Consider the following 13542-nt stretch of genomic DNA (forward strand, 5'->3'; position numbering starts at 1 on the left):
GCGCCTTCAAAATTCCGGACTGGGTCACAAGACTGATCGAAGGAGGCGAGCCATCGCCTGCAGACCATCCAAAGGATCCCCAGTTCAGTCACATCTCAAAAGATGGCCGACTATACGTTGCGACCAGAGCCATCCCTGAGCGGCCGGGTGCTTACGGCTTCGTGAGCATGTCAGGAGGTGCTGGTGACGACATGCGAAGAGGGGGTCCGCACACAATCCAAGAAAGAGTTGGAGAGAACGCGAGGAGAAATGCGGCGAGACGAAAGCCAAGCCGTTCTGAGCAGAATCCTATTTACTGGCAACAAGCAAGGGCTGGAGCAACACAGCAACAATGGATTCCCGCTACTGCACCTCAAGACATGAGAAGAGGTCAATCCACTGAGGTATGGTATCTGAAATTTAAATGACACTACCGTTTGCAATGCTCCGCATATTGTCATTATATACGCACTACCACCCATTGTCATGTCCTCGACAATTTTCTTCCCTCCGCGTGAACTTATTCTTATTCTTTTTATCATTAAATTCATGCCATTTACATAAAAGGTAGACAATCAATATTCATGAGAATAGCATTATGGAGGATAATAAACAGTATTTCAATAGAGTTACCTCTTTAAATTTACTTTTTCATTTCATTTGCATTTGATAATTTAATATTAACGAAGCACCATTTCTAAGCATCGGCCTCTTCCTTTAATAGACAAGACATGTTCAAGAAATCATTAAACGTGCAAAGAAACAACTTCAGGCTGATGGCAATGCTTATTTCAACCAGAGACTGGCCTCAATGAGGGAAAATGTTGATCAAGATTTAAGCCGTGCTCAAACGAAATATCAATGGGCGCGGTGGTCATACGAAATGGCAAAGACGGCACGGGAGCAGGCAATGCATGAAAACGATAGAGCATTGGCAAGACATGTTACAGCACTCTTGAATAAGCTGGATGAATTGGAGCGTCGAAATGTGTATCTTCTAAATTTGATCGAAAAGGGGATGCTGGATTTGTATGAGACTAGAAGATATGTGAGGGCAATAAAGGAATTGCGCTCCAGAGAATTATATGATCTCGAACATGAGCTACGAATGAAGCAGCTTCATCTCGCTGATATGATGAAACACTACGAAGAGAATTACCGCGGTCCTGAATTCACTGGAAGTTATGGATATCATTCTAATTATTGATTAATCCTGTAAATAAAATATTTTGCGTCGACTTATCGAATTACATTGTGTATTATAATCAAATGTTTGTTATCAATACATATCCTTTTTGATCTGAATAAATAAATGTTTCAAAACGAAGTCATTTGCATTTTAATTTCTTAGTAAGAATAATGCCAATTACATTTTTCAGGAAGATATATTAGATATTTTATTACCCTGCAAGCCACCGATAGGGTGCATGAAAGGGGTTGAATACACATGTGACAAATTTTTACCCTAAAGGGGTCGACAATGTCATTCTGGTCCCTTATCGTTCAAGGTCCTTAATATGTGGCGCAGTCATGAAATCTAGGTTGTAATAAAAGTATTCTATGTGGAAAAGCTGAGTGTCCTCCTTCACCAAGGAAAGAGCTGGTTGTGGATGCACGTTATTTCGCAAGGCTTAAGCACATAAACTTAAATACTATGGGATCAACGAGAAAATAATTAATTGGATTTGAGACCTCTTGTCAAACTGCAAACAAATAGTAGTCATAGACGGGTTGTGCTCAACGGATAGAGATGTAACTCCGGCGTCCCCCAGGGAAGTGTAATAGGGCCTCTTCTGTTTTTAATATACATTAATGACTTAAGCACACACGTTGGTATCAATCTGAGGTTATTTACTGACGACACGGTGGTATACAGGGAAATAAGGAGCCAACTAGATCGCGAGCTACTCTCTATAGACTTAGAATATATCTCTGAATGGTGCAATAAATGGGGATTAACACTTAATATAGATAAATGCGCAGTTTTGAAATTTTGGAACACAGGAAGCGAGGAACAGGATATAAACTACAAAATAAGTAGAGGGTTCAGTATTGACTACGGCATATCAAGTTAAATATTTTGGGGTTGTTCTAACACCACGCCTTTCATGGGGAGCACATATCAGGGCAATATGCGGATCAACTTTAAAGAAACTTGGCTTCATAAAACGGGTGGTGGGGATATGTAATGAAAAAGTTAAAGAGAGGTGGTATTTTGCTCTAGTTAGACCTCATTTGGAATATGCCGCAAGTATTTGGAATCCTTGGGAGAAAATTTGGCAAAAAGAATTAGATAAAGTCCAGAGAAAATCCGCTAGATTCGTTAAAAATTGTTATGATAAGAACACAAGTGTGACAGGTCTCTTAGGGGATTTAGGCTGGGAACCACTTGAAGTGCGGAGAGAACAAGCGAGGCTTAGACTTTTAGAAAGGTTCAGAGCAAACGAGTTTAACTATGACGCTGAAGGAATTATAATGGCCCCACACCACTTAGGTAGATCAGACCACAAAGATAAACTAAGGGAGATAGATTCTAAGACAGATCGGTACGAATACTCATTCTTTCCCCGAACAATCAGAAATCATAATAGTAAGAAACCGAAGTCACTTTAGAAATATTGAAAACATTGAATTTACAAGTCGAAGCAAAGTGAAACACTACATAGCTGTTAGGTATACTTTCAGGTGCATGTGCATGTAAGATGTAGTTTGAGTGTTTGCATGTGTGTGGGGTGTAAGTGTTCATGCATGAATGTATGCCATGTTTTTATTTTGTGGTTATTGCATGCGGTTTTTTTTCTTTTCTAAATTACGGGTGGTTTCCTGACACCCCCCGCCACACGCCCTTGCGGCGGCTTGCAGGGTATTAAGTAGATGTAGATGTAGATGCAGAAGAGTCACAGCTTTAGATAATAAATTCATAATGCATATAGCAAGTGGAATCTTTCATCTACTTGGGCAGCAGTGTAACTTGGGATGAAAGAAGCTCGACCGACATCGAGCGAAGAATAGCTCAAGCAAAGAAGGCGTTCATTGAGAAGAGGCAACTGCTATGTTCAAAGGACATAAGATTGCAAACAAGGAAGCAATTCGTCAAAACGCTCATGTGGAGCATGGCCCTATACGCATCGGAGACATGGAAAAGTGGACCAACTAAGAAAAGAAGTATTTGAAACATGGTGCTAGAGGAGAATGCTGAATATTAAATGGACAGATAGAGTGAGGAATGATGAAGTATATACATAGAGGAACAGAAGAGGAAAGGACCATGTAGAGATTTCTACTGCAAAGAAGAACTAGATGGATTGGACGCATCTTGAGGCATAATGGATTAGTTAGAAACATACAGAGGAGGGAAAGTTGAAGGAAAGATCCCGCGAGGAGGGCCAAGAGACAAGTGCATAGGGCAAATCAAGAAGGACGTAAAACAGGGAACCTATCAGAGGGCGAGAGAATTAAGACTAAATAGAGTAGAATGGAGGACTGCAGTAAATCAATCTTAGGATTGAAATCCTGATGATGATAAGATAATGCATTTTAAGCCCTAGACTCTGTACCCTTTGCTTGGTTTGGGAAGAGTTGATTGATCCTTTATACTTTCCAGTTCACTTAAAGTGATCATGGTATCATTTTCATCAAATGTGAATGGGAAGTTTTACATTTGAATAAATAACTGAATGGTAAGTACGATTATTTGGTTTTAGTCAAGTCTTCTTGTTTAGAGTCGAGTTATTACTTACAGGATTGAAGTTAGCTTGAGTGCGCTGACTTATGTTAAAAAAAATAAATCTTGATTACTGATCAAATAATTTATATTTTCAATCTTGCTGATGTCGTATTAATAATAAAGAAAAGTGAATTTTTTAGAGTCATGAGGATTAAACTTTGATGTATATGTATGTTTGAGTGGGGATGCAAACTCGGAGCATTATTTAGTTGAACAAAGTGTATTCAGAATTATCGAGCCTTCTTTTGGGTGAATAACTGATTGAAGCACTTTTCCACTTGATAAAAATATTTTTATTTACGACCGGGTTTCGATGTATTACATCATCATCAGGTCATCATGATGATGTAATACATCGAAACCCGGTCGTAAATAAAAATATTTTTATCAAATGGAAAAGTGTTTCAATCAGTTATTCATTATGTTCGACTTCCACCACATCACGCCTGAAGCCACTCAATTTGTTCTTTTGGGTGATGCCAAAACTCTAGGATTTGGCTTTTTGTTTGATACTTCAGTACTTCAGCATCCGTTGGAATAATGAATGTTCCGACGGAAAACTTGACCACAGCAGCTTACCCTGATATTAAAAAACCATTTACAATACACTTGCTTAATGTTTCGTATCATGGTTTGTTAAGTTACGGCACGGAATATTTTTTATGACAGTGTATTGTGAAATTAAAAAGGTATTACCTTTTACAAATTAATAATCTCAAGAAAGAAGATCCTAAGGCCAATAAAAATAATTAAGAAGAAACTCCTATACCGGTATTTCGGTCACACAGGTGACCATCAACGGGGAGAAAATCAAATAGGGCACTTGAACTAAGAAGAGGAATGTGCACAGGCACCGTCCAAAGTCAAGTGGGTGTTCAGGTCGGGGGGTGAGGTATATATACCTGGAGGGGCAAGGGGGGAGGGGTTAAGTGATGGTCCGTAGGTGGGGGGGAGTTTGTTGAGGTCACGTGGGAAGGAGTGGGGGAAGAGTGGCGGATATTAGGAGGGGGCTGTCTGTTTCTGAAATGACTAACAAAATTAAAAAGTGAACTGTTGATGATGCCTGGTTCATTGTTCATAAGTTTATTCTTGTTTAAGTGTATGTGTAAGCTCTCACAGGCATCGAGTTTATAGTGTTGTATCGGTTTTAATAATGTTAAGTCGTTGGGAGTGATAGAGTGTTCCGTTTCAAAAATGTGTTTGGCGACCGCTGATCTATCGAAACGTCCGTTCTTAAAGTGTCCTATGTGTTCCTTGAATCTGATTTTGGGATTACGTTTGGTCTGTCCAATGTAGGAGAGTTGGCAGTGTGAGCAAGTAATTTCGTAAATACCTGATTTGTCTAACTGTGGTGTTATGTCTTTCGGGTTCCCTAAACACGTAAGAAGAGTGTTACGGTTCGCGTAAGTGACATTGGTACCAATTTGTTTAAAGACCTTATCAAGGCCTCGGGTTAATGTGGGGAAGAAAGGTAATGCGATAAATTTATTATTGTTGTCTTTCCGTTGTGGTAGAAGTGTAGTATGTTTATTGGCAAGTTTTCTTTTTTTGTTTCTAACTAATTTGTCTATAATTTGGGGTGTGTATCCGTTGTTAATGGCTATTTGTTTGATGTTTTCCAACTCTTTGAAATAGCGTTGTTTGTTGAGTGGTGTCGTCAGTAGTCTGTGTATGAGAAAATTAAAAGCTGCCATTTTTTGTTGAAAGGGGTGGTGTGAATCTGCTTTGATGTAGTTGTCGGTGTGGGTCTTTTTTCTAAAAATGTCAAACTCTAAGCCCTCATGGTTTTTAATTACTAGTATGTCCAAGAAAGGCAGTGAGTTATGTTGTTCGACTTCAAAGGTGAATTTTATGGAATTGTGTTTTTTGTTCAGCCGGTCCAAAAAGTCATTTATGTCACACTTGCTGGTGTCAAAAATGGCAAAAATGTCGTCTACGTATCTAAGCCAAATGTTGGGGAAATAGTCAAACGTGTGTTTACAGTCTTTTTCAAAGTAATGTAGGAAGATGTTAGCGACAAAGCAGGAAAGAGGATTTCCCATAGCTGTGCCTTGCGTTTGTTTGTAAAATTCCCTTAGGATCTTCTTTCTTGAGATTATTACTTTAACAGCCAATAGCTCCACATCTTCCATTTTGAATATGGCCCTCCAGCCTAAGGAGCTCAACTTATTACAAACCCTCAGATTCAAATCGCACACAACCACTGCCGATATTCACTTCCTAAAACGTTGCAAGAAACACAACGTATTTCCTAAATTCATGAAAATCACTGCTCCTAGAAACAACCTTAACGCCTCGAAAGCTATCCTCTTAGCGAAAAAACATTGGTTAAACACAGAAATCAAACAAAAATACGCTAAACTTGCACACACCGAAACTCAGACTTATAATCTACACCTGAAGATCACGAAACACTTAAATTTCATACAACTACAGACATTTAACGAAAGACTTCTAAACATGGACACAGTAAACCAACACAGACTGCATAAAAAACTTAAAACTTTAGACCGCAAATTCCAAGCTATTCACAAAAATAGTCCTTTTCCTGAAAGTAAACCTAATCCCGTAAGAAATTTCATCTTAAACCTTTCCTCCAAACATTTCACTGATGAAGAAAACAACATTTTGAACAAAGGCCTAAAACATTGCCTCCCATACAAATATCCCCCCACCGAAGATTTAGTTGTGGACATAGAATCGCACATTAAACACCTTAAAGAATCCGAGAAACAATTCGTAAGACATGCCTGCCAATTACAGTTGGAACGCAACAGCACCAAACTTAACACTAGACCGCATAGCGACCCGTTAGAACGCGCACTCATAAAGGAACTTAGAAATAAAGACTGTTATTACATTAAGGCTGACAAAGGTAACACCACAGTTATACTCGACAAAGCTGATTACATTGAACGCACCGAAAACACAATCGCAGAAGGCCCATACATTAAAATACATAAGAACCCACTCAATAAAATGATTACAGACACAAAAACCGCACTCAATCACTGTACTACAATCATTGACAAAAAATTACGTTTCACCTTAAAAACGGAAAACCGTTCCATATTGGCATGGGCCCCACAATTTAAAACGTGCTTCTCATGTGAATGTGGGGCCCATGCCATTGCCAATAAACATACTACACTTCTACCACAACGGAAAGACAACAATAATGAATTTATCGCATTACCTTTCTTCCCCACATTAACCCGAGGCCTTGATAAGGTTTTTAAACAAATTGGTACCAATGTCACTTACGCGAACCGTAACACTCTTCTTACGTGTTTAGGGAACCCGAAAGACATAACACCACAGTTAGACAAATCAGGTATTTACGAAATTACTTGCTCACACTGCCAACTCTCCTACATTGGACAGACCAAACGTAATCCCAAAATCAGATTCAAGGAACACATAGGACACTTTAAGAACGGACGTTTCGATAGATCAGCGGTCGCCAAACACATTTTTGAAACGGAACACTCTATCACTCCCAACGACTTAACATTATTAAAACCGATACAACACTATAAACTCGATGCCTGTGAGAGCTTACACATACACTTAAACAAGAATAAACTTATGAACAATGAACCAGGCATCATCAACAGTTCACTTTTTAATTTTGTTAGTCATTTCAGAAACAGACAGCCCCCTCCTAATATCCGCCACTCTTCCCCCACTCCTTCCCACGTGACCTCAACAAACTCCCCCCCACCTACGGACCATCACTTAACCCCTCCCCCCTTGCCCCTCCAGGTATATATACCTCACCCCCCGACCTGAACACCCACTTGACTTTGGACGGTGCCTGTGCACATTCCTCTTCTTAGTTCAAGTGCCCTATTTGATTTTCTCCCCGTTGATGGTCACCTGTGTGACCGAAATACCGGTATAGGAGTTTCTTCTTAATTATTTTTATTGGCCTTAGGATCTTCTTTCTTGAGATTATTACTTTAACAGCCAATAGCTCCACATCTTCCATTTTACAAATTAATCATGCATAAACCGTTTCATTAGCCATTTCAATCCCAATAGTAACACCTTGAAACTATAGTCAAAGCAATTCCATAGGAAACAAAATGTCAACTGGCGAATAAATTATATTATATTTAGCGAATAAATTATCTTTTATTGGACGGTGCTTTGTTTTGTATAGTGTAACCTGGGCCATATGTGATGGTACAGGTACGATTGGGAAATTCGAGAATCTTTAAGTGCCATTACTCTTAAATGCATTCTGTTTCATATATATGTTCTTATTCATTATAAGGGTGAATCACAACACCATTTCCACCTTTTTTGCCTAATGTTAGAGTATTTAAATAATTATAATATAATTATTAGACTGTGCACATATGTAGGTAGAAGATGAGGAGTGAGCAGAAAATCAAGATAATAACTGAATATTGTTTGTTAAAGAAAGGCACCTCCAACAGAAAGACGACCAAACTTTTGCATTGAGCGCAGTCGTTGGCATGATCGCTAAAACTCGAATGATTAGCATCACAGCAAGATAACTCGATCACTTTTTTCAAAAGCTTGCCCAATGTCCTCCCATATTTAAGTATTTAATACATGTAGTATCATGCATTAGCTGAAAATATCTCCTATCACTGAGAGAAATCAATGATGCAGTATGGAAAATGAAATTTCACTTTTTACCAAAACGAAACAACATAGGCACTTAAATTCATGCAAGTTTATGATGCTAGTTGAAAGAAATATTAGGAAGAGTTTACGCTCTCTGGACATGCTTTGGGTTATGTTTTCAAGAACATGCACTTGAAAACAGTATTCGTTTAATTGAAGTAGTTTACGCAAATTTAACATGCTATAGGTTCAGTCAACCGTAGTAGTAGTAGTTTTGAGGGGAGGCGACCGACAGCTAAGGTCATTTGCGCCATAGGGGAAGGACAGGAAAGGATGAAGGGTGGAGAGAAACCCGGCGTCGGCATTAGCCTACTCTTTACGAAAGGCGCCAAGGGGTCCGCGGCTTAACGTCCCATCCGACGGACAGCGTACTCACTCAAAGTGCCCTCCACAAAGCACCTCAAGTAGGGATCGAGATACCTCTGAAAAATATTCAACACCGCCGGGATTTGAACCCGCGCCCTCAGGGTGGGAAGCCAGTACGTTAGCCCCTGCACCATCTCGATCCCCCCAGTCAACCGTTAAACACTTGTAGTTGTGTGAACATTCCCCCAATATCGACATATTGCTCGCGAGGAAACAGCAAAGGAGAAATCAATTCAATGACCTATTCATAGCAAAGAGGCCTTTTTTATGTTCATTACTTGCTCTCTGTTGCACAAGGAAATGCTGGCGGACGCAAACCAATGAGCGCTTTTGACGAAGCCTCCAAAGTACCCTAAAAGACGGAGCGGAGGTTTTTTTGCAGCCGTGCTTGCCTCTCGGCAGAGAAATGGACAATTGCACGTGTTCGGGTCAGTGCTGCCTTCCTCACGCCTCACACCTTTCTTTTTCTTCCAGCCGCGCCTGCGCGTCAGCTTTGTTTACGCTCGCAGAGCAAGCAGGCAAGCTGTCTTTCGAAATCTTAAAATACGACTCGAATGTCAAGTTGATCAAAATTTATTAGAAGGCGGAGGTGGGTCCTCGCCAAAAGAAACTGCCGTGCCTGGACAACGCCAGGATACATGAACCCTCTGTAAACTTTGCAGTTCGCAATGTGGGCGGATCTTTTAACGTGCGATTGTGATCCTATTACTACTTTATAGCACTCCTATGGAATGTTTTAATGTGCCTCTTACCCAGACTAGTCAGGTAGTGCTAATGCGATGGCCGAAACCTGGTTAATGGGACCCTCCCTGCAAATTAAAATTGGGGATGATAACTATCATATTTCATTGATGAGTACGACGATTTTTCTCGTTTGAAGATGTCCATCTTTCAATATTTTTTCTTTTTCATAGGTCACACGTAATCAAACGAAAGCTGCACCACTGTAACTACATTCTGCTCTTCTCTGTCCATTATAAGATACTATCTAAGGAAAATATCTTTCACTATTGGAAGTTTCATTTATCTGCGGCAAAAAAGGGAAGTAACCATTAGCAGCAATGAATACTTTCAGGCGAAACTTTGTGGAATTTTTCCAAAATGAATAATGTTTAAACAATAGTTTTTAACTTTTTCATGTGAAGTTGCAAAGTTTTTTTTTTAACATTATTCATCATTATCAGCGTATGATAGTAGTTTTCATTTCACTTTTCTCTTTGTGGAAGACGATTGCTGGTCGTCCCTCCCTCTTTCTTGTAGCACTGCGTATTTTGAAGACTTGCTTGGAATGAGTTCAGAAGGGAGGATGGGGAGGGAAAGAGCTTTTGACCTGCGTGAGTGCAAAACCATCCGATTCCCGCTGGCCATGGGCTGAGAAGACTAAATTTTGACTCTAAAAATAACTACCATCTGAATATTTCCGTTATGTCGAAACATTAGTACGATTCTTGAGACTAGTTGACAAAATAGAGTTCTCAGGTAGTTTAAATGATTATAGTTTATGACTGACTAATGATTTTTGAGATATATTCTGCATTTATATTTGATCGGCAGGATTATTCTGTTTTTTTCCTCAAGGGAAAGGTTCAAGTTCAAATAAGAAGACCTCATATTCAAGATAGGACATTAGTTTTGCTTTGCTATGTACGTGAACCTTGATTCTTGGACGCTGATGATCAACAAATTTTCGAAATCTAATATTAAAAATAGTGCCGAGTTCAACATTTATTCGAGCGAAATACTGAATGAAATCTTTTATACACTCTGGCGATGAAAAGTTGCGCATAATTTAAGTTGTCCATGGAAATGTTGTGAATTGCGAAATTTATGGATGGGTCACTTAATATTTTATTATGATAAAAATTTTTTATTACATTTGTCATACAAGTCAACAGAGAAAGGGTAATGATTAATGGCAAACGATACCGAGTGAATAAGCCTGACAGTATTTCGTTTGGGTTGATGTGATACGTGAAGCTAAGCAGTTACACGCAGATTTTACATTATTTACATGCTGAATATTTTGGTTTAATCATCCGCCCTTGGGAAACAAACATAGTCGGCACTCTTGGTGCAACACGTTCTAGCCGGAAACATTGGGAATTAAGTATAACATTTGAATTTTGAATATCTCTTTGCTAAGAATCAATTAAGTATCTGATTCTCGGGATCTAAAGGTATGATTAAGCCAACAGTGGTAATAATGCTGATATAAAGGATCCTTAAGATTTGAAAAAATAACTTCTAGTTTGATGAACGGGATATTCATAAAAAATGTCATATTTCAGCCTAATGAGCAGGAGTGAACCGACTACGAAAATAGTCCCGGGAAATTAGAACGACTCATGCGTTAACTAATTTTTACGGTGGCGCGTCAGATAATTTGGCCCTTGTATGACAATCTACCGAGAAACTCCCGGTTTACCACCGGGTCAGGCGGCTTCTGCTGGTAAACAAACAGTGAATCCGATCCAATAGCGGGAAACGAAAATATCTGAAAAATTTATTCCGAATTTTGAGCCCTCGTGGAGTCGATTTCTCATTGGATGCGGAGAAGTTTTTTTTCGGAATATGTGAGGAATTGTCTATTAGTGAGTGTATAAGTTTAATATTAATGGAATAAAATACTTGTTTGATAATCTTCAATTATTTTCAACTTGAATGATTCTCGAAAGCAGGCGTGTTGCTTTGTTAAAAAACGAAGAGTATTAGGATATACGAAAGGCAAGGAATACATATGTGACATTTGAAACAAACTATAAAAGTCTCCGTTTAATGGATTAGAGCGTCAGTCACTTCGGAGGAAGGTCCCTGCAACTACGATTGCCTTTTAATGAAAATACTGTCAGGAGACCAGTTGCGTATATTCCGTGTTGTGAACTCCGGATATCCGAACAGGATTCCCTCTGCAATAGACACTGTCTCCCCAATTTAAAAAAATGAAAGTGGTTGTGCTGTATCTGTTGATATATATATATATATATATATATATATATATATATATATATATAACACATATAACACAGATGTAGATTTTTAAAACATAGATTTGCACTTCTTATGGCTCGCATGGCATTTACGGAATTTCTGTTTGTCACTAGACTTCATTTGTTGACCAAAGCTTTCATCTAATATCAATAGACGGCGCTGGATTGCTGCACGACATCAACATCTACTCGAAATAAGCAAGTAATCCTGTTTGTACAAGAAATCGAAATAGCATATGCACACACTCGCTACCGTTGGACACAAAATAATACATATCTCTTGATGCTTCCAAATTTTGTCTACCGAGCCCTGTGAACATTGCTATCGGTTTAATGCGGCATATATCAAGTTTCTATCAAGAATCACGAGTAGAGCAAGTAAATTTTTTCTCAAAGGATAACAGTTTAAGACACTGACAGAGAGAAGATTTTGTCGCCAGCAAATGACATAAATCTTACTCTCTCCGTGAAAAACTTTTTCATCGGGCGAGTAATTCGCTACCCTTTAAAATATCGTGAGCAGCCTTAACGTAATCGGCGTCATCGTTTCAGTGCCTTTCCTCTGCGTCGAAAAGCAACGTTTTTTTGATTTGACTAATCCACCACAACTCGGCTTTGTCGAATGGTCAAAATATACGAGCGCTTCTTCTGGCTACCTGGAAACTTATTCAGGAAATCCTCTGCCCAGGTCAAAAACACTTGGGGTATTCATCACTGCACACCCACACGCGCGTGCCGAGGTCGCCCTCGAAGACGTCGATCCCCGCACAGGGGATGCACACCGGGGCACGAGAGATCGCGGCCCTTTTCATTGGCGTCGTCGACGGTTGGCGGGTGCGAGGCGTGTGGCAGGGGTGGCAACCCGCGGCGCGCGCGCACGCCCACATCGAGGGATTCGCCGGCCGGTCGCTCTCGTGGCAGAGAAAGGGGTCAGCGGGGGGAGGGAGGGGGACCACTCACGGGTCATTGTCGCTCTCGAGGGGCGTACAGGGGGCCGAAAGGTCGCGCTTGGGTTAGTCCGGGGGGTGGGGGAACCACGGCACCGCACCTTCACTCCGACCCAGCCGAACTGTAGCGAAAAACGATCCGCCCGGCGACAGATGCTCTCGTAAGCGCACTCCCGGCGTCACAACCGGCGGGATGAAATACACGGCCCTCACGCCAGAGAATCCCCCCACCCCCCCTCGGTTGAGTTAGTCGGGGAAAAAGCAATTGCAAGGGAGGATGCGTGTGCACAAACAACAACTTTCGCACTCACGTAAGTCCTGAAGGAAGACATGTCCGCCTTTCAGCCGAGGGCGGTCTCCTCTAGACCGCCAGTCTTGACTCCTTCTCTCCAGCCTCCCTCTCTCTCTCTTTCAATCGCGCCCCCCTCACTCTCTCCCACCCCCCTCTCTCCACCCCCTTGGGGAATTCCCGTCTCTAGCCAGCCGCCTCTCTCCTTTCTATTTCCATCCCCGTGGAACCCCTCTCCTCCTCCTCCTCCCTTCGACCCCATCACTCCCCCCCTAAAGGCACCACTCTCCTTCCCCGCCTCGCCTCCCTATCAAAGACCTTCCATCGCACCCCCTCCTCCTCTCCCTTTCTTTCGTTCCGATCCCGGAAGCTCATTCTCCTCCCCCCCTCCCACACTTAAATATTCCCTCACGCGGTGGAACACAGGTCCCCCCCTCTCTCAGCCCCGCTTCCCGCCCTTAAACCCTTTCCCTCCCGCCCCCTCCCGCCCGAAAAGAAGACTCGTCAACCAGGTCAAGAGACTTCCGAGGTTTTGGGGGCCCCCCGATCCCCTCATTGCGATCCGAAGGTGTGCTCTCGCCAGAAAAC

General features: G+C 41.1%; 1 protein-coding gene across 4 annotated transcripts in view; it reads right to left on the minus strand.

Moving 5' to 3' along the window:
* Positions 1–13020, minus strand: part of Fhos (Formin homology 2 domain containing) — a 323913-nt gene extending 310893 nt beyond the window's left edge. For all 4 annotated transcript variants that reach the window (XR_011701761.1, XR_011701760.1, XM_071590659.1 and 1 more), the window contains exon 1: positions 12977–13020. Coding sequence is in view for 2 of the 4 variants with exons in the window: in XM_071590659.1 (XP_071446760.1) it covers positions 12977–12997 (21 nt within the window). In the remaining 2 variants the exon portion in view is untranslated. The remainder of the gene's footprint in view (positions 1–12976) is intronic.
* Between the last annotated feature and the right edge of the window lie 522 nt (positions 13021–13542).

The sequence above is a fragment of the Hetaerina americana genome, unplaced genomic scaffold (assembly GCF_022747635.1).
Source record: "Hetaerina americana unplaced genomic scaffold, ioHetAmer1.1.p SCAF_4, whole genome shotgun sequence".
In the NCBI taxonomy this organism is placed as follows: Eukaryota; Metazoa; Arthropoda; class Insecta; order Odonata; family Calopterygidae; genus Hetaerina; species Hetaerina americana.